This window comes from Adiantum capillus-veneris, chromosome 14, assembly GCF_014529385.1.
Source record: "Adiantum capillus-veneris isolate H3 chromosome 14, ASM1452938v2, whole genome shotgun sequence".
Lineage (NCBI taxonomy): Eukaryota > Viridiplantae > Streptophyta > Polypodiopsida > Polypodiales > Pteridaceae > Adiantum > Adiantum capillus-veneris.
The window spans coordinates 152,462,773-152,485,353 of NC_140944.1; the positions used below are offsets into that span (position 1 = coordinate 152,462,773).

The 22,581-nt window shown below is 41.4% G+C and overlaps 1 protein-coding gene across 1 annotated transcript; it reads left to right on the forward strand.

Annotated features, from left to right (window-relative positions):
* Positions 1-10,816: 10,816 nt before the first annotated feature.
* On the forward strand, positions 10,817-13,652 carry LOC147443374 (pathogen-related protein-like). Its single transcript, XM_086529256.1, has 4 exons — positions 10,817-11,107; positions 11,862-11,994; positions 13,010-13,308; positions 13,442-13,652. Exons 1-4 carry the CDS (start codon positions 10,955-10,957, stop codon positions 13,592-13,594), a joined length of 738 nt encoding a protein of 245 aa, XP_086385382.1. The 5' UTR covers positions 10,817-10,954; the 3' UTR covers positions 13,595-13,652.
* The last annotated feature ends 8,929 nt before the right edge of the window (positions 13,653-22,581 follow it).

Genomic DNA, 22,581 nt, shown 5'->3' on the forward strand with positions numbered 1-22,581 from the left:
AGCCTCATCTTGAGGTAAGATGCCTTTTGCCGGGGTTGTAGCAACACCCCCGAAGATGGATAACACCACCCACCTTCAAAATGAAATTGAAAGACTCTGCAAGGAGAACGATGAGCTGAAACAAATATTGGTGGTCATTGAGGCTAGGCTCACCGCAGTGGAGAACTCCAAGACAAAAGAGATGGAGTAGATGGAAGTCAAGCTCAACAAACAAAGGTAGAGGTGGAGACCTCTCTCACCAAGACGGTCAAGAATCAAGTGCAAGAGGTCGTCCTCCACAAGATCGACAATCGTGTGGCATCCATGCTACGCAACAACAGCAACAAGATGATATAGCTCTCAATGTTCACATTGGTGGGATTCCAAGGAACTAGCAAGGTGAGGGGGATCTCAAGTTCCACGAATCCTTTGCTCGCATCCAATCAACAACCCACATGATACAGTGGGATCTTACCACAATCAACTCCCTTACACATGAACAACGTACTAACCATGCCATCATCACTTTCAAGACCAAGGCAGACCAAATCGAACTCCTCAAGCAATTGAGGCTTCTTAAAGACACCAAAATTTGGTTTGCAGAAGACCTTACTCTCACCCAACTCAAGCAGAAGAAGGTAGAACTACAAAAGATGCGAGAGGCGCGCAGTGTAGGAAAAGGGATAGTTTACCGAGGAGGCAATGCCATTATCCAAGAGTTTCGAACTCCCAAACCGGCTCCCCCCTCATCTACCCCTCCGTAGGCTTTGTTCATTTTACCTTCTCTTTTTGTTCACCCCTCGCTAGACCCTCAGTCCTTAATTGAGATGTATCTGACAATGTACTGTTTTGTGTTCGGTCCCATAGGTCATATCTGACCTCCATGGATGATAATGCAATCTCTCTCTCACACTCTCTCTCTCTCTCTCTCTCTCTCTCTCTAGTGCATCCATTTTTTATCTAGTAGACAACAATTCAATCTTTTGATCATAACTTCATCATCTGAACTCAAATTTGGGTGATCTATAGCCTCAATCAAATAGTACAACGCCCTCTACGCATTGATGTAAAAGACAACAAAAATTAGACTTATGGAAGGCATTTTTGTAGAGCAGCACTTTTGAGGTGAACAAATTTAGGAAAGTTGAATCGCATCTCTTATTGTACATACAATGTCTTCAACCAAGGTCCACAATCATTGTAGAAAATGATCCAAAAATCTCCTAGTGTGGAGATAGCAACACAACCACTCAACCAATAACATTGGAAACCATGATCCACAACCATTGTAGAAAATGATCATGGCAGACTTGGTATCGTTGCAAGAGATTGTAAACAAACAAGGTGAAGACTTACGTGCACTTGCAATGGAGAATAGCATGCTAAGGGTTCCTGTGGTTGAGAATGAGAATTTCAAGAGGACACTTGAGATACAAACAACACATTTAATGAATCTTGAAGAGGAATTCAAGGAATGTAAACACTCTCTTGTGGACTTGAATGCTTTGAAGGAGCACATGAGTAAAGTAGAGCATGACCATGTATTGACAGAGGAGAAATTTGACACCATGAGCCGCGATGTATGCAACAGGAAAAATGTATGCACAAACAAGTATTGGGATTATGTAGGTGGTAGCAATGTAGTTTCTAATTCCTCCCTCGTGCATGTTATGGCTCAAACAAAGAATGTTGAGAATGTGGATATGGAGGAGTTGAAGAAAAGGGAGCGACGTTCCAAGAACATTGTTATTGGTGGAATTCCTATATGTTACCATATACATGTGGTAGTGATGTGTGTGAACACACTTAGGATCATCGGGGCATTTTTCCCTCTTTAGGAGGTTTCCCCCCCCGTGCGTTGTATATACACCCATCATTCTAGGGCTATCTATTTTTCCACTGCACACTAAGTAAAACTCTCTCTATTGTGTGCCTTGAGCTTCTTCGTCTTCTCCAAGCTATGTATATTTTCTTGCTACCCTAATTCCAACAATTGGTATTAGAGCAGGTTGCATCCTCCCGGTCTTAGTCACCAGTAGCTCCAACACACGCCTACTCACTTTCTCATATTTCTGATTCGGGCTCATTTCAGCCTCCGTTTCCACTACATGCAGTACTACACAGGCTATTTTGTCATTTTGTGCAAAAATTTTGTCAGTGTTGTTTTCAACATAATAGGTCCCTTACAGTCTTCTACGGTTTGTTCCATATAGCACGTGTTGTTTCCACTTTGTTTCTCCTCTTTTTGAGCAGTTTTCACATTAGGTGCAGGCATTCGCCATGGCCGATAACAACACAAATGTGTTCAAGATGTTTGTTGTGATGAGGAAAAATTTGATGGGGATAATTACCCTATGTGGGCTTACATGATGCAACATGTTCTTGTGTCAAAGGGTGTTTGGAATATTGTGCAAGGCATTGATGTACGTCCTGGTCCTGAGGATGTAGGCGATGTTGAGGATGTTGTAGGTCTTGCTGCAAGGATTGTTGCTATTAGAGTTGTTTTGCCTACGGCAAAACAAGCTCGTTGGAATGTAAAAGATACACAAGCTCATGCATTTATTGCATTGTCTATGAAGTGCACTATTACTCCTCACATTCGTTCAACAAAATCTACAAAACACGCTTGGGATATTCTAGCTGGTCTTTATGCAAGCCACAATGAGGCTAAAATTGCATTCTTGCCTAAAGACCTGGAATCAAAGTTTATGCATGAGTAAGATGACATGGACACTTTTCTTGCTGTTGTCAAAAATATCAATGAGCAACTTATTTTTGCAGGTGAAGTCATTCCAGACAGTTCCCTTGTGCAGACTATTCTTGATGCCTTGCCAGATTCTTACCAGACTTTTGCTAGTACTTGGAGACTTATGACCCAAGACTATTCTTGATGCCTTGCCAGATTCTTACCAGACTTTTGCTAGTACTTGGAGACTTATGACCCAAGGAAATCCTGAAGTTGTCAAGTTTGATGCATTATGCACATTCTTGTTGCAAGAGCCACTTTCCAAAAAAAACAAGACAAGATATCATGCAATTGAATAGGCTTTATTGCTGCTCAAAGAAAAGGTGGTAACAGTAATGCAGCCACTTCTCATTGTTCTTCTGCAAGTCAAAAATCACCTGCTCCTAATGCTTTTGATGGTAGCAATTTGTCTGGAAATTCTGGGGATAAGGGCAAAAAGAAGATGTGTTGCCATTATTGTAAGCAATTGATCACTTGATCAAGTAGTGTCCTAAGTTGAAGACCAAAGACTCAAGAGGCTAAGAAGAAAGAGGGTGGTTCCATTGCAAATGTTGTTTCCACTACAAATACAGCTATTGTCGAGTCTTTTGTGAAAGGATACTATGGTTGATGTTGATGGAGAATGGCCTTTTAGTGCAGAGTGTACATATAATCATGTTGTCCATGATGCATGCATGTCAGTTGCTGCAGATTCACATGTGTTGTATTTTGATAGTGGTGCTACAAAGCACATTAACTCACATCATGATTTGTTCACCTCTCTTGAGTCTGTCCCTCATGGAAGTTTCTTTTGTCTGTATCTGCACTTGCTAGACTTGGTCTTGTAGTCAAATTTGTGGATGACAGATGTATTGTACATGATATCTTTTGGTGATGAAATTGTTGCATCTAGCATTTTATGTCATGGGCTATATAATCTCACTTTGTATGACAAGTGTGGACAGAATTTTGCAAATGTAGTTGTGGATTCAAAGGCTATTTCAGATGCAAAACTTTGGCATGCATGTTTTGGTCATCCGAATTTTTCCAGTTTGCTTCGTTTGATGCGTTTGCAATAATTTGTTATGGTTGCTTCTTTGCCGCCTCTTGAAGCACCTGTCAAACATGTTTGTGAAGACTATATTTTGTGCTTAGTGATGTTTGTGGGCCCATGCAAACTCCGTCCTTGAGAAATTACCTTTACTTCGTGATTTTCATTGATGATTACTCCAGGCATGCATGGGTTTATCTGCTTAAAGCAAAGTATGAGGTTTTTATGTGCTTCAAACAATTTCTGGCTATGGTTGAAAATGTCTCAAAATGTACAATGGACACCCTCCGTTCCAATCGACGGGGGGAGTATATGTCTCATGAATTTAATGAATTTCTGGCTAGTCGTGGGATAAAACACCAATGTACATTGCCTTATATGCCTCAGCAAAATGGTGTTGCTAAGAGGAAAAACAGGTCACTTACAAAAATGGCACGATGTATGGTCAAAAGTCAAGCTTTTCCGCATTCGCTTTGGCTTGAGGCCATCATGTGTGCCACTTATCTACTAAACAAGTATCCTACAAAAGCTTTGCAGTCTATTAATCTGTATGAAGCATGGCATGATAGAAAGCCTTCTATTGAGCACATGTGTGTTTTTGGCTGTTTGGCATATGCTTTGGTGCCACAAACAAAACGTAGAAAATTGGATGATAAGGCTGTCAAATGTATTTTTGTTGGTTATAGTGCTGAAAGCAAAGGTTACAAGTTGTATCAACTGCAAACAAAGCGTATTCTGGTTTCATGCGATGTTGTGTTTGTGGAAGATTCTGTTCAGCCCTTGCTGTCATCTACTAAAGATAGTAATGTAAGCTCACATGACATTTATGACACTTTGTTGCCTCTTTTCCGTGGTGGAAGTTTGAATGTAAATTCCAATGAGGAAAATGTACAGCCTATGGGGGTTTCTGAAAATGTTACAAATCAGCTTATTACTGATGCAGATGTACATGTTGTACTTGATGAGGAAAGGGTTGAAAATGAGTAGGCTAGAGGTGTGCAAAAATGGTTGGTGCATACATTGTGTGACAGTAAATTGGATGCACCTTTGTTTAGTTGCACTCATTTAGTCTCTCGCCATGCATCTTATGCATCAGATTGTATGCTTTGGTTGTGTCTAGCTTACATGATGTTGAGGAACCTCTATCTTTTGATGAAGCACAGAATTCAAAAAATTGGATGGCTGCCATGCAATGAGAATATGATGCACTTATAGAAGATTTTATGTGATTTTACTCTTGGCAAAAAGGCCATTGTTACGAAGTGGGCTTACAAGTTGAAATGCAAGCCGGATGGTGAGATTGATTGCTATAAGGCTTGACTTGTTGCAAAGGGCTATGTACAACAAAAAGGCGTAGACTATGAAGAAACTGTTCCCACTTTTTTTTTTTGCTCCCACTTGTCGTATGACTACTGTGCATTTTCTACGTGCATTGGCATCTCATTTTGGTTGGGATATACATCAATCATACATTGTTACTACTTTCTTGAATGGTGACATATTTGAGGAAGTTTACGTAACGCACCCTCGTGGTTTTGTCAAGAAAGGACAAGAGGATAAAGTGTAAAAATGTAACAAAGCTTTGTATGGGTTGAAGCAATCTCCTTGTGCTTGGTATGAGAAGGTTGACACTCATTTGGTCAAACGAGGCTTTCGTAAACAGTCCAACAGAAAGCACATTGTATGTAAAGCGTGAGGGTGATGTACTTCTTATTGTGGTTCTTTATGTGGATGATTTGCTGATCACTGGACCAAATGAGAGACATATTGCTGAATTTAAGGCTGTTTTGAATGCTACCTTCAAGATGAAAGATTTGGGGTTGTTGCATCATTACTTGGGTATATAATTAAAGCAGTGTGATGCTGGTATTGCCTTGTGTCAAAAAAGTTACATAGATACATTGCTATGTATGTTTGGAATTGAGGATCACAAACCTACTGCCACTCCCATGGATGAAGGTTTGAAATTGAGTCTTCATGATGTTGGTGATCCTGCAGATGTCACTCTCTACCAAAATGTTGTTGGATGCCTCGTTTATGTATACGACATGAGGCCATATATTCAGTTTTCAGTCTCACAGGTCATTAGATTTATGCATAGCCTAAGGTCTAAGCATTTGTAGGCTGTCAAGAGGATTTTTTGCTACTTGAGTGGCACTTTACATCTTGGCTTGTCTTATCCCAAGGGGGGATCATTGCTGCTAGACTTACATACTTTTTTGGACTCAGATTGGGCTGGTTGTTTTGACACACGTGTCCACAAGTGGTTGTTCACGCTTGGCAGCTCATGCATATCATGGTTGAGCAAGAAGCAACCTACTATGGCCACTTCTAGTTGTGAGGGTGAGTACATGGAAGTCTTCACATCTACATTTAAGTGTGTGTGGCTCAGATGCCTTATGGTTGATTTGCGTGTGTTGGATAGGACACTGCCAACACTGATAGTCAGAGAGCATTGGCAGTTGTTTACAAGGAACCCAATTTTTCATGCTCGCACAAAGCACATTGGGGTGCATTTACACTATGTCAGGGAGAGGCTCTTAATAGGAGAGATCAGCTTGGCTTATGTGCCAACACAGAACAACCTTGCAGATCTTTTCACAAAGGCATTGTCTTGTGAGTAGTTCGACGCTTTTTGCAAAGCTTTGGACTTACTCCCCTTTGTGGACTAATCATGTCCTCATGGCATGGCACTTCCCTTTACTCTATGTGCCAGCTCTTGTTCACGGAATCACTCCAGGGGGAATTTGTTACCATATACATGTGGTAGTGATATGTGTGAACACACTTAGGATCGCTAGGGATTTTTTCCCCTCTTTAGGAGGTTTTTTCCCCCCGTTACCTTATATATGTGGTAGTGATATGTGTGAACACGCTTAGGACCGCCGGGGCATTTTTTTCCCTCTTTAGAAGGTTTTTTCCCCCATGCATTGTATATACGCCCATCATACTAAGGCTATCTATTTTTCCATTGCCCATTAAGTAAAACACTCTTTATTGTGCGTCTTGAGTTTCCTTCATCTTCTCCAAGCTGTGTGTGCTTTCCTGATATCCTTATTCCAACACCAAAGAGAAATTAGAGTTGCCTCCTTCTCTTGCCATTGTAATATCTTCAAAACCCACTTTGGCATGTCCCAAGGTATGGTCTATGGAGCACATAGAGTGGGTAAGCAAGGAGCTCCTCGCTCGGGAGAACGGCCAATTGTATGCCCCATGCCAGATGAGACAAAAAAAAAGATTATCCTTCATAATAGTTGGATTTATTTGAGGGATACAAAATGTTTTGTATGTAAAGATCGTACTATTAAGCAACAAAATATGCGTTGAAGGCATATGAGGAGAGGAATAAGAAAAACAAGAAGATCTCTCATGAAGAAAATGTGCCCAAGGAGGAGGCAAGTCCCTCGAGAAAATAGGAATGCACGACCTATGAGGCCGAGTTACAATTGAAAATATGATTTTGGAATTGCAATGGATACCCATGGAATGCGAGGGTTGTCACTGATGAACTAACAAGCAAAGCCGATGTTGTACTTCTTGTTGAAACTTGGGAGCATGATACACAAAGAATTAACGGCTTGGAGGATTACGATGTACGTTCATTGATGTAGTCAAAGAATCTCAAGCAACAAAGAGGACAATGAGGGGTAGCATGTATAATTAATAAAGGATTAGAAGATTTTGTATCAATTGCGAATGATGGCAAGTACAAACTTTATGTATGGCTGAAAATTATGACACCAAAAAGAGCACCCATTTTTGTAGCTGGTTGCTACATTTCTCATCATGATTCCCCCTTTGATGTTTGCATGGATAAAGATCAACCATTTTTTGATTTAGAAGAGGACATTGATTATTTCATTAGCGAAGGTGATTTTATTGTCTTTGGGGATATGAATGATCGCACAAAAACATTGCAACATAATACTCAACAATTTGATATGTCAAGGGAGTTGGAGGAAGCTCACTTGTACGATCGTACTTCAATGGATGAGAAAGAACGGATCACTATGGAAAGTTATTTTTACACATGTGTAATAGCACAAGTATGTTGATTGCCAATGGTATATCTTTGTGCAGTGGAACCAATGGATTTACATGTAGAAAACATAATGGGAATAGTGTGATTGACTATGTGCGACTCTCCGAAGCCATCATGTATTTCATACAGAGTTTTATTTTTGGCCAATGGACCTCAAAATCAGACCATTGGACCTTATGTATTCACCTTTCATGTGGAGAAGCAACTAAGCTTGATAATCTCAGCCAAAGGGAAGAGAATTTATCACTATGAATGGATTTCAAACGGACACCAATGTACATTGAATGGTTGAGAAAAAGTTATGTATGACAAAGCTTCAATATGAAGCACCATTGAAAACTAAATGGGAAGCTTTCAAGAAAGTAATTTGTTCTTGTGTTGAAGAATGCTTTGCCAAGAAGCATGTCCATGGTATCAACAAAGATAGACCACACAAAAGGTGGTTTAATAAAGAATGTTAAGATGCTCAAAAGTCCTTGATAAATCTTGACGCAACTATGGAAAAAGAAAACTATCAAAGTCATTTCCATACATACAAAGCATGGATTCAAAAGAAAAGAAGAAGATGAAAAGTAAATCAATAATTTTTTCAAGTTCAAGAAAAGGCACATCCGTATGGAAGATTTTAGAGAAACTTGAGGGGCAAGTAGGTTGAGAATTTTGGTAACTTCAAGAATCTTGTGGATATGTACACACATTGTTGTAATGTCTGTTGCCCGTAGAGGAGCAATAAGCATTACGGGAATGAATACCCTCACACTGCCTTACATTATATGAACACCAAAACACATGAAGGCAGAATAGAAGACAAGTCACAGAAACAGAACATCGTCTTTTTCATTGATATGCAACCGAACACAGAGTACAAGAAGGAAAGTATATTGATAACATGAACATTAGAGACATCCCCAAAGACTGGTATGCCCCCCCATATACAACCGCTGCTCCAGCGCAGATCATGAACGGTGAAAAACCCCGTTCTGTCCCATGATATCCTATGAATAACCGTCCCAAAGCTGCATGACTCCTAATCCGCAATGTCCATAGGCTTTCCTCTCGACCTCGCTTTCGGTTTGATGTTCTTGCAGTGGCCATCTCCTGTGCACTAGAGGCTACCACTACAGTGGATGTACCCGGCATATCCACTCTGCGAGCAGGTGTTTGAGACACCCTCACAACAGGCACTTCCTGACTCTGAGTTTGTGACAATGGCGTAGTAGTACCACATACTACAAATCTGTCATCTTCAAAGTGACACAGAGGGCGAAGGGTGAGAGGAAAAACGTCCCTCAAGGGAAACACTAAAGTAACCAGCTGCCCGACCTTGGTATTTGTTGGTGTGCTACGCCCCATCTCTGCCACCACTCTTTGGCATTCTGCTAGCAATCGTTCCCTGACAATCGCTGCCCAGGCCATCGGCCCAAAGTTGGCCGAATGCAATACATGTGTGCTTTGGCCGAAATCATATAAGTTTTGTCTTGCAGCCAAATTGCCTCAAGAAACCAGCGATATGCATCCCTTATTGTTGTATCTGTGAGCCCTGATAATTTATATTCACCTTTTACTTTCAAGCCAAACTCTAGTTCTGCCTCTGCAACAGCAGGAATAACATGCGATGCTCGCACAGCACCATCACTTGGCAAGCATCAGCATCTTTAAATCCTTTCAACTGTCAATTGAATATGCTGGTTGTTGATCTGCACCACATCACCAATGGCTTATTTACAAACTAAAGAATTGAAATGGCCCCTTCACAAACTAAAGAAGAGGCATAGAAAAATTTGAACGCCTTTCTCATTCTCCTCGATCTATGGAATGTTTTAACATGCCAAAGTCACTGATAGACTCATGCACACTCTTGTAGAACCCCCCCTCCTTTTTCCTTCTCTTCTATAACTAGTAACTACTAACCACTCACCTACGCAAACATGTAGTTTAGCTTCCAATCTTAATCAAAGCAATAGATTGGAGAGTGGACTGTTGTTGTAATCACATCACGAGGGGTGTAGTTGGAGGAGAAACAAGATTTGACAATCAATGGAATAGCTCTCCCACACACCCATGAAATCCATGATACTAAAGAGAGGGGGGCGGGGGGAGTCCAAGGCAAAATCTCAAGGTGAACAAAACCCGGATAGCACGAAAATTAGGGCAAAATTAAGCCCAAACAACGCAAAATAATAGGTCCCTCGTCACCCAATTTTGAACTCAAAACCTTACAACTTAAGTTTTGTGACACATGAACTAACCATCTCACCTATGCACACATGTTATATCTTAATTTATTTTTATAACCTTTTAGGTAAGCCAACAAACACTCTTCATGTTTAAATGGTTTAAGTTGTGGTAGGGTTTAGTTTTTGAGTTGACACTCACGATTGCGATCTCTCTGGCTTTCGTGCGTGGATTTCCCGACCCTTGATCCCTTTACTTCCCTCCTCTTTAATGATGTCTGTTACTTAGCCATGAAGCCCACAAAATGAGAGTTGGGTTAATATTTGTAAATATAAGAGAGGACATCCTTGGGAGGAGGTAATTTGTAGGATTAGATTGACAAGATGTGATGTGACAAGCCTCACAGACTCACACACACACAAAAACGACAAGGTAACAAGCTCATTTCTAACTACACTTTTTTGCGATACAATTAGGGGAGCAAGGAAGGGGTGACGGATAAGGATCAACCACCCCCCCCCCCCCCCCTCCTCCCCCCTCCTTGTGGGCATTACCTAAATGTACCCTTTTGAGGTACGATCAGTGGAGGGGGGAGGAGGGTAAGATAACTCTGCGTGGGCATCCCCTAAATACAAGTTTGAGATGGCGGTGATTTTTGTCAATTTGCTTGTCAAGTTGTCAAGCGGTGGGTGGCTCAGAGTCGATAATATCTGAAAAGGAGAAAAAATTTGTAAAGGATTTCTGAAGAGTAAACGTCCCAAGTGACTGATCTCATTCTAATTTATAGAGAGAGAGAGTGAGAGAGAGGTGATCAGCTCAGAGCCTCACGCCGTCGCCGTGAGTGAGTGTTCATAAAAGCCCTCTGGAGTCAGGAGCAGTAGTATTCAGAGAGAGAAAGGAAAGAGATAGTTGGCGGTTTTGCAGGGGGACCAAGTGTGTGTGTGTGTGTGTGTGAGTGAGAGAGAGGGAGAGAGAGAGAGGTATGGATATGGCGAAAGAGGTGGTGGGTGCAGTCGAAGAGGACCCGTATCGGAAGCACATGGTCGGAGAGGCGGAGAAGGATACTGAATGGCGGCATGGCGCACCCCCCTCTTACGATGTCGTGAATGCCCTTTTTCAGCAAATGCGCACGCAGGTAAACGCCATCTCTCTCTCTCTCTCTCTCTCTCTCTCTCTCTAATGTATCGTGAGTCACTTCCTCGAGTTATCGTGTGCCAAGGGCTGGAAGGTTTTGCGCATTGGATCCAGTTAGACGGATACTGGAAGCTCATCACTTCTCTTTCTTAATCACAGAGTATTAGGGTAGCTCTGGTGATTAATCAGTGGATTAGGGGGTAGCTCTGATGATGATTAAGGGCAGTAAGGCACTGTAGAATCCATTTTCCTTTCCCATGTGATTGCGTGTAGGGCACGGCATTTGCTTTCTCGTGGGGTTATGTCTTCCACTATTTTGGAAGTGGGTGACGCGTCCTGTTATTAATGTTGGCTACTGTGGTACTACTGCTTTTGGTCCTGTCTGAGAGAGAGAGAGAGAGAGAGAGAGAGAGAGAGAGAGAGAGAGAGAGAGAGAGAGAGAGAGAGAAGGTAAACACACATTGCAGAGTATATATATGAAGAGTACACGTTTCTGTCAGAGGCTTTTTCAACTAAGTTTCACAACAAGATTTAGAAATTTTCTCATGTATGAAAATGGAGTCTTTTTCAGTGTTTTTTCATACAATGAATAACATCATGAGCTTCTGCTCGGAAGGCACCGCACACCTAGCTAGGTACGATTGGGGGCAGGGGACCGCCCTGTGACTTACCTCCTCATCATGAGCTTCTGCTCGGGAGGCACTGCACTTGTCCAAAACTTCTTGTGTTTGATTTCTACCTATTTTGTTGGGCAGGAATGGCCAAAGGGTTCTTTGGAGCAAGTGGTTCAAGACCTTGTAAAGTCATGGGAGATGGAGTTGTCTCACAAAACTCGTGCACACCACTTCAAGACTATACATCCTGAAAATTTTCGGTTCTCTGTTAATGGTGACGCTCAAACCTTATCCTTGCATCATTTTGGGTTTAACTTTGTGAGGCTTTGTGCACTCAATAATTTTGTTAAATCTAACTCCTGATTTGATCTCTTTTGTTTTGGGTTTGTTGGTTCTCTTACATTCATAAATTGGACGATGTTTTTGAGTTCTAATCTTGTGCATTCGTTAGTTGTTTCTCGTTGAAACCTCTTGGTTTGCCTTTTCGATCAGATGCGGATGTGTATAATTTTTAGTTTGTAATGAGAAAGTTAGGGCCAAGCTTTGGAATTGATTGAACTCTTGGTTGGTCATGTAGCTTCCTTCATGTTTATGCTTGCATTTCAACAGAGGCTAATAGTATTTATAATGCATACACCACCATCATACATGGTATATTGCTACATTTGTTGGTGATCAAATTCCTCTTACATAATAATTTTGAGTCCATGAGGATCACATGCTTTCATTTAGTTAGTACTTAAATCTCCCACTAAGCATTTGTGACTTAAGAGAACACTAGTATAACATTCTCCAAGGTTGCAATTGTAATGATCTCCCCTCTGTAGAAAACCATTTTCTTAGCAATTTTGGTTTTAGGAGCGAAGGTGGGACAACCGGGTTTTATGCCACAATCTAGTGTATTCTTATGATTTATAACTAAAATGTATGAATTTTGACCTTGAAAAACGAATTGTAACCATGGTTTTAATTTTCATATAGAATTTCTACACTAAAAACCAAGATATGTGAGCAATGTTGTAAATTTCTCAAGCCAAGAAACTAAATTTAGTGCATTACACTTTATTTTTTCATGATAGGTTCTCAAAAAAGTGGGACGAGAGTTATGTCTCTTCATAGACCAGCTTTCATGTGCTTTTTTCAATAGTGTGTTTTTTGAGTGTGTAGGAGATGATTTAGACCTTCCTACACGTGACTACACAATATCATAGCATGCAATTTTGTATCTTTATGATTAAAAAGAATTCTGAAGCCTTAGTAGAAAACATTCTAAGGTGTGAAATGTGTAGGGGGACAATGGATGAATGCAGAGGAGACATTGAAGGTCGGGAGCTACAACGTGTTATTGAGAACAAGCCTAAAAGGGGAACATGAAGCTTACAAGGCTATAGAAGAGACCTTTGAGACGTCTCATGATGTTTTTAAATCGACATTTCCTGGTGGGTTTGCATGGGAGGTCTTAGAGGTGTACTCGGGTCCTCCGACTGTGGCATTCAAGTGGAGGCATTGGGGTATGATGGAGGGGCCCTTCAAAGGACATGCTCCAACAAACGATGTTGTTGAGTCTATTGGCACTTGTATCGCAAAGGTGAGATCATTTTGCAAAGATGTCAATATTGTACGTGTGTTAATTAACATTGATTGTTAATTAACCTTATTGTATTGTAAGAAATGCCTTCGATCTTATGTAGTCTGTTATTATTTTTGTTGTGATGCATTAGGTGGATGAGAGCTTGAGAATTACGGATTTGGAGGTTTATTATGATCCGACTCAATTCTTGGGACAACTAATGAAAGGGGCCAAATCTCCTCAGTATGTTTACAAGCCGGGGACAATAGGCTGCCCTTTCAATAAGACTGATCATTCTGTGTGAGGAGTGTTTTGTAAAGTTCACAATACTAATATTAAGGTGGTTTATTATTTTTTGAAAATTTTAGAGCGTTTGGTTTGTTTGAAACAAGGGTATTATTACTTATTGCTTTTTGTTGCCTAATATATGGTTAGAGGTTATAGGAAATATAATATTGTGCTTAAGCTTGCTTCTTTTTGTTGCCTAATGTAAGGTTAGAGGTTATAGGAAATTTTGTGACTTGGCATGCTTTCCTATCAACTAACCAAAGGGTAATTAGTAAGATAAGATCGAACATATAGAAGTTAAACTCCGATTAATGAACAAGGCTACAATTTTAGTGCAAATTTCACATTTTTAAGTGTTTACCGCACACGCCAATATTTTGCTAACAGTTTGTCGCAAGAATGCACATATAGTTTCCACAAGTAGAAATGGAAGAGTTACGACAAGGATTTGTACATGTTGTGCAAATACAAAGATGAAGTTAGTTGTTATGGATTAGAAATGCATCAAGGAAGAGCTTTTCATGGAAAACACTGTGGTAAACCTAAGTGTTGGGAAATCAGTCATTCACAAAACATGGGAACAAGTCTCCTCATACTAGTGATGAATGAGTTGGTGCATATATATACTCACCACATGGTAGGCTTGGATGATTTATTACCTACATTTTTTAATGGCAGAGTTAATAGACAGGAGGAAGACTACTAGTGCTACTACAATTGGACTATTGACATGGTCTAGTTAGACCATGTCAATGGTCTAACTAGAGTGACGGCCATCATCTTGTTGGTTCACTCACTAGTGGTTCCATATTGTTTGTTTTAAGTTCTCATTATGTTATATTCCCCACTTATGTTTTGTAGAGAAGTTAAGAAGAAGAAATAATCTCTTTCAACCTCCATCTCTATTGAGTGCTCTATGGTTGTGTGTGTGTTGGCAAGCCGACCACCTCTCCTTTATATCTTTACATGATTCCAACTTGGTTGACGTTGAGGAGCTATACATGAGAAGCAAATAAAACGAATGAAGTGGGTGGGGGTAAGGATTTCTCCATTCTCCTTGTGTGTTGGTAATGTACCCACCCTTAGGTTTCTTGGGACGTGTCATTAACAAACTCCAATTTTGGCCATTTTTGTTGGAGGTCCAATTCGGGCACATTGGAATACAAAAATTTGAGAATTTGGAAGTCTTCCATTTTGGTATTGCAGGAAGCTTGGTCGATGACGTGATTTTCACGGCTAGTTTGTAGTAGTGTGAACCACGATATTAGGTGTATGTATGCATATTGTGGTCACATATTGTGACAAATATATGTTATTTGGTAGATTAGAGGTTTTGTGAAGATTTTTGTTTATCTGTAAACTTCTTGACAATGATGGAACGAGATCTATTGCTAGTGAGAACTTGGAAAAGAAAATTTCCACGCTTTGAAACTTTGAAGGACCAATTCTTTATTGGTATAAGGTGAACAAGAGCACACTTTAGTAGTGCCAGAGAAGAATCCTAGTCCTCAACATGTGAAATACTTAAAAGAGTGAAACCAAGGAACTTGGAACATCATCCATTGTTTTTTTTTTAAATTGTGAAGAATTTCATAATTAGGAATATTTAAGATTGCAATTTTTCCTAGGAGGCGTGGAAAAATTTGACCTCATGGCAAGGAAGTTACAGTTGAAGACAAAGCTCAACACTGTGAACAACATGGGCAAGCTCGTGAATGATCATGCTTTGAAGTTGAAGGGCATATGTAAATCTGTCATATCTAATGGTGTCATGATCAATGATGATGTGACAAGGTGAAGCATTCTTAGGCGGTTTAGGGCCAGTGTGCAAGTAGTTCAAGACTTTAGGTAGAATCACCCCAAATTAAATAAATTAAGAGAGGGGCCTATTGTCAAGCCTAACCATATCGATGGTAGCAAAGTGAGAACCAAAGATGTTTATGAGGCGTAGCTGACCTAACTAGTACATGGAATCTACAAGAGGTTGGAATCCTCTTGGAAAAACCAATCTACCTTGCCAATCTGAGTTGCTAATCTTAAGTGCATGGCATGCACTAGAAGCTAGGCTATTTTATTGCAATCGTCAAGGGATAATTTGAGGTTGCTATACGACTTCATATTCACTCAAAGTTACTACATGAGCTGTATGTTCTATGCGCATGAAATCTCTCACCTGCCTCAACAATTAGATGAAGAAAGCAACAAAATTTTGGTTGGAGCATCGAGTTCTATTTGAATAAACATTGATCGATTGGGCCTAGGTATAGTCTTATCCCCACACTCTTTTGATTCTGCAGCCTACAGGAGCTTATAGCGAAAGACAACCACGGAATTGTGCATCTCCATGGAGAGTCGAAGCAGTTATCAGTGCAGTTGCATGAGAAATGTAGCCTTAGGCCTACCATGTACATGTGTGATTGTCCCCACAGAGAAGATGACCATGCAGGATGTGGTCATGGCGTATGCTTGAGTGATTGAACTTGAAGTCTATAATACTGTGGCGAAAGGGAAGGAAAAACAGCAGGTCCTGGAAGTCCATCCTTTGGCTTCTTCTTCTTCTCAGGTCCATTTCTTTTGCTTGATGAGTTAAGATTGAAAATGGTGCTCCGTATTGTGAAATCATTACATGTTGCAATGTGTTGTATTGTGCATAGGGCATGGGTCTGCTTGCGGTTTTGATGGGTGATTCTGGTATCAATATAAATTGTTATGATGAAAAGTACTGATGTACACACTGGAAACTATTTGGTATTGTTCATTGAGGATTGGATGGGTCACGGCATGATACTTAAAATTCTAAAAAGCATGTTAGATAAGCATGAATAAAGAAATGATTTTCAAGAAAACCTGGTCATTATGCAAGTCCTACCATTTTGTACTGAATTGGGTTTCTTGGGGTTCCATGATAAGCTGACCCGGTTTTTAAGTGTTGGATGCTGGTATATAGAGATGATCATTCTTTTTAGACTGGCATGGTTATGCTTTCAAAGCTTTAAACACATTTATGGACCTTGCCTGAGGCGATATAGGGTCTTGACCTTGGGTTGATTGATTGGGTATTTTTCTTCTATTAAATTTCCTTTGTTGGTATGCTAAGGAAGCTATTCTTTTCCTACTATTGACATTGTTTTGCACTAAACTCATTTGCTACTAATGTCTCGACCTAATAGTAACCTTCCTTGATTATAGCAGAGTAACCATGTATGTGTTGATATAGAGATGAGTTTTATTTTGGATTGAGAATGAGGTAAGCTTCCTTCTGAAGCTAAAGGATAGAGCTCAACACTATGCATTCTTGGATGATGCGGTATACATGTGATATTTTTGGAGCATTCTTGGCTGATGTGGTATACTTGCTGGATATGTTTTGTACCGGCTTTTTGATGGATTCTTAGGGTTTTTACATAAGCTTGACTTCATGTATACAAATCCTGGTCTTTTCATATATATGGCATAGACAATGTATGTATCTTTGTTTGCTTTGTACTAGACATGCATGTTTCACTAGACTCCTTAGTCTAGATCTAAAAGCTTACTTTACCTGGTTTATTGGACCGAAACTGGTTATGGTACTGATATGGGGCTACGTTTTGGATTGGATTGATAGCCAGATTGTATTATTGACTCTTTGCTGGATGGTTATGTCTCTTAGTTGGATGCTTGTAAAGAATGAGGATGCAAGAGAGCTACACAAGACAAGCACAAAGCACACAGAGATGGAAAGCTTCTTCTTCTTCTTCACAGAAAAGAGAGTACAAAATGACTAAGTGCTAAAGCTGAAAAGTAGCACATATGTACATGCAGTCACTAAGTGTGAACTCGCCAGAAGCGTACTAGGCTAGCACTATAAGTGTAGTCCAGCTGTAGAATCACTGGCAGAGATCCTCCGTGTCGGTCACCTAACGCGCCAGTGAGTAAATGGCGTAAGCAGCCAAGACTCGCAGTGGATGCCAGCTCAAGGTGTAGAGCTCGACATCTCAACACTCCCCCTCGAGCTCTGCATGTCGCAGAGTCCAAGCATAGTCCGGAAACGTCGAAGCTTCTCAGCTCCGAGGGCCTTGGTAAAGATATCCGCTATCTGCTCCTCTGTGCTGACGTAGACCAAGTCGATGTCGCTCGCCAACACTCGCTCTCGTACGTAGTGGTAATGAACCTCTATGTGTTTGGTCCTGGCATGGAACACTGGGTTCCTAGACAACTGCATGCTGCTGAGGTTGTCACAATGAATGATAATCTGCTGGTCCACCTGCACTCCCAAGTCCTCAAGTAATGTGCGTAGCCAAGCTACCTCGCACGCCGCAACTGTTGCACCTCTGTACTCGGTCTCTGTGCTCGATAAAGCAACCGTAGGCTGATTTTTGCTGCTCCAAGTAACAGCAGCACTCCCAAAAGAGAACATGAATCCACTCGTAGATCTCCTATCAACAATGCTACCTGCCCAATCTGCATCTGTATACCCATACAATGCTAATGGTGCATCTGCTGCATAGAAAAATGCGTAGTCAAGAGTCCCTTGCACATACCTAAGTGTGCGTCGTACTCCATCCAAATGTGGCTTCCTCGGAAGCTGCATGAACTTACTCTCCAAGCCTACTGTGTAGCTCAAGTCTGGCCTCGTGATAGTCAAGTAGATTAGACTACCCACAATCTTCCTGTACATCTTGACATCCTCAACAACATCACCCTTCTCTGCACTCAGCTTTGCATTCATATCCAAGGGAATAGAAATTGGCTTACAATCAGCCATACCATACTTTGACAACATGTCCAAAGCATACTGTCTCTGTGATAGCCATACACCCTCTGGAGTCCTGATCACCTCAATGCCAAGAAAGTAGCGCAACTCACCCAAATCTTTCATTTCAAACTCCTGTTTGAGAAGACCCTTCACATGGTCAATCTCCATAGCATTGTCACCCACAATAATAAGGTCATCTACATATATGGTAATGACCACAATCCCCACATCACTCTCACGTACATAGAGTGAATGATCTGCATGAGCTCTCCTAAACCCAATACTGACAAGATACTTGGCAATCCTGTCATACCATGCTCTAGAGCCCTGCTTCAAACCATACAAAGCTTTGAGAAGCCTGCATACATAATCTGGGTAACCTGGATCGACATAACCAGGTGGCTGATCCATATACATTTCCTCTTGCAACTCACCATTCAAGAAGGCATTCTTTACATCCATTTGATGCATAATCCATCCTCTAGATGCAGCCACTGCTATGACAGCTCTCACAGTCGTCATCTTTGCCACTGGAGCAAAGGTCTCCTCATAGTCTATGCCATATGTCTGTGCATAACCCTTTGCGACCAGCCTTGCCTTGTGACGCTCAATGTTACCATCAGCCTTATGCTTGGTTTTATACACCCATTTACAGCCAATAGCTTTCTTGCCACTTGGTAATGGCACCAACTCCCATGTGTCGTTTGCTTCCAATGCAGCCATCTCTTCATTCATTGCATCATCCCAATGCACATTTCCAACTGCATCTTCAAAACATGTGGGCTCCACATCCTGTATCACCTTAGCCATGTAGGCTTGGTGATGCGCTAGATAGCCATCATAAGTCAATTTCTGAACTGGATTTCTGACTCTGTTAGATCTGCGCGGTGCTGGGTCACTCCTTTGCCCTTTAGCATCTTCTTGTACTTTCCTTACACCAGGTGTCCTGACAGCCGGAATTCCAAATTCCTCATCAAGACTTTGTTCAGAACCATCTGAATCCATGTCTACACGTGAAAAACTTGATGATGCATCAGCCATAAGGGGAGGTTCATCAACCTTTTCCTTTCCTTTTCGTGATACATTCCCTGTACCTGTTGGTGGAGTAACCTGTGTACGTAGTCTAAAGTTCCATGGTTTCTCAACAGAGCCACGAGAAGAGGACTCTTGTGGTCCACTCAAAACCTGTGACTGTGGCCTCACATTTTGTACAACCACATCATCTTTTACATCAGCCCCAATAGTGCCATGTGCATTACTGTACCAGCTGCTCATCTCATCAAAGACTACATCTCTGCTCACTCGTAATTCTCGTGTAGTAGGATTGTAGCACCTGTACCCGTTTTGTTCAAGGGAATATCCCACAAGAATACATTTCTCTGCTTTAGGATCCAATTTCCTACGCAACTCATATGGTACATGCACGTAAGCTATGCAGCCAAACACTTTCAAGTGTGCCAAATCAGGCTTTGTACCTGTAAACTTTTCCTCAGGTGTTACATCATGCACCGCAGCTATAGGTGTCCTGTTCATAATGTACACAACTGTATTTACAGCTTCAGCCCAGAAATGATGAGGCATGTTCTTCTCATTCATCAATGCACGTGCAACCTCTGCAATGTGCCTGTTTTTCCTTTCTGCGACCCCATTCTGTTGTGGAGTATATCTGCATGTAAACTGCCTGCGTATACCATGCATTCGCAGAAAATCTGAAAAATCATTGGAGAAGTACTCTCCCCCTCCATCTGACCTCAATGTCTTGATTTGCATATTTGTCTCCTGCTTAATCATGAATTTGAAGTCCTGAAAGTGACCAAACACTTCACTTTTGTTACGCATAAAGTAGACCCATACTTTCCTTGTATGGTCATCGATGAAAGAGACATAATACCTACAACCATGTATACTTGCAGTATCGGTTGGAACCCAAACATCTGTGTGCACCACCTCAAGTGGCCTTTTACATACATTGCGCTCATGTGGAAATGAGCCCTTTGACTGTTTTTCAAACTGGCATGCTGCACACACTTTATGCATACCATCCACCTTGAATTTGGGCAAACCTTTTACAATCTGTTTTGATTGCATGCTGCGCAATCTCTGCTCATTGACATGGCCAATGCGTTTGTGCCAAATGTCAACATCAGCCACAACACCTGTGCCCTGTGCAAATAATGCAGCTTTTACCTCAGGCATGTCTACATTCAGCGTAAACATTCTGCCCACACATTTGCCCTCTGTGATCAGCTTACAGCCATTCTGGAAATCTTCTACATAACAGCCATTTGGATTGAAGCGAACCTGCAAACCTTGCTCAACCATTTGTCCAACAGAAACAAGATTCTTTGTAATGTTTGGGACATGAAGTACATCTGCTAAGTACTTTGATTTCCCACTCTTCGTATTTAGAGGTATGTCCCCTACATGAGCAATGGGGTGAGCTGTGTCATCTCCTGTCTGCACATAGCCTGACACATCTGGTTTGCGCATATCTCTAAACCACTCTCCACGAGACGTCATGTGATTAGAGGCACCTGAATCCACATACCAAACATCATCTTGGGTGGAATTCTCTGCAGTCATTGTATTCATTACATGCTGTATAACAAACATGCGCTCGTTTTTGCTGTCATCTGCATCTCTGCTAGTAGATGCATAGTTGCCCTGTTCTCTCTTTTCACTTGCTTTTCCCTTTGGACAGTCACGTGACATGTGACCTCTTTCACCACAAGTCCAACATTCTCTGCTATGTGGAGTATGTTGCTGCTTGCTTGATCCTGCACCACGACCTCTTTGACTCCCCTTGCCTTGAGACTTGTTTCCCCTGCCACCTGTATTGTTTTGATTTGATTGACCTTCCAGAAATTGGCCCCTGCAACCCCTTGGGCCTCGCCCACGACCTCTACCTCTACCTCTGTTGGAGTTAGAATAGAAGGCCTGTTCAGAATTATTTCTGCCATGAGAAGAAGATGTGTCAAGGTTCTTCTCCTCCAGAATAAGCATAGAAATCAAATCTTGGAACACGGGGATGTCGTCTCTTGTATTCATGGAAGACCTGAAATGTACATACTCATCTCCTAGACCATCCAAGCATGCACGGACAATGTCATCGTCTTCCACTGAGACTTTAATAGATCCAAGAGCCTCAATGATACTCTTGATCTTCAAGGCATAATCATTGATTGAGACGTTGTTCCTCTTAACCTGATTTAGCTCCGACTTTAGTTGAAGCTTCCTAGGCTTGGTGTTCACCTCGAACACTCTGCCTAAGTTTCTCCATGCAATGGCGGGGGTTTCAGCATCCTGTAGATAGCCCATCATGCCATCTGTGATGCTCATAGAAAGCCAATACATCCCTTTGCTCTGGTCTTGTTGCCAGTCCCTCAAAGCTTTCCTTTGTTCTGCTGTAGCATTTGCCTCGGGAATCTCTGGTTCCTTTTCATTGTCTCCTTCTACATAGTCCCAATAACCTTTTCCTTTTAGGAAATTTGTTATTCTGAACTTCCATGCAGGGTAGTTATTTTTCTCAAGCTTCTCAGTAACAATCTGACTGAAACCGTCAGACATCTTGAAGCTCTAAGACAAAATAGCTGCAATCTGCAAAAACTTGCAAATCTGTTGAACCTGCTATCGTGGTACCTGTAACGCTTCCTACACTCAACGAGTGTCCACAATCAAGCGTACATACAACCACTGTACTTGTACAGTAAATCTCTGTGTACTGCACTTTGGAGACCTGTTCAGAAATTTGTGCGAACGAAGGATTGCGAACGAAGGGATTGTGATGCTCTTGCTCTCTTAGCCTCTCTTGCCTGCACCAGGCGCTGATACCATGTAAAGAATGAGGATGCAAGAGAGCTACACAAGACAAGCACAAAGCACACAGAGATGGAAAGCTTCTTCTTCTTCTTCACAGAAAAGAGAGTACAAAATGACTAAGTGCTAAAGCTGAAAAGTAGCACATATGTACATGCGGTCACTAAGTGTGAACTTGCTAGAAGCGTACTAGGCTAGCACTATAAGTGTAGTCCAGCTGTAGAGTCACTGGCAGAGATCCTCCGTGTCGGTCACCTAACGCGCTAGTGAGTAAATGCCGTAAGCGGCCAAGACCCGTAGTGGATGCCAGCTCAAGGTGTAGAGCTCGACATCTCAACAATGCTTACTACCAATATCCTTTGTGGACCTTGCCTGAGCCAGAATAGGGTCTTGACCTAAGCATAGGATCTCAACCTTGGGTTGATTGGTGGGAAATTTCCTTCTAGTGA

Coding starts and splice junctions, on each gene's coding strand:
- LOC147443374 (XM_086529256.1), top strand. CDS start 10,955: ATGGATATGGCGAAAGAGGTGGTGGGTGCAGTCGAAGAGGACCCGTAT. Junction 11,108..11,861: donor TTCAGCAAATGCGCACGCAG/GTAAACGCCATC, acceptor TTTGTTGGGCAG/GAATGGCCAAAGGGTTCTTT. Junction 11,995..13,009: donor TTTTCGGTTCTCTGTTAATG/GTGACGCTCAAA, acceptor TGAAATGTGTAG/GGGGACAATGGATGAATGCA.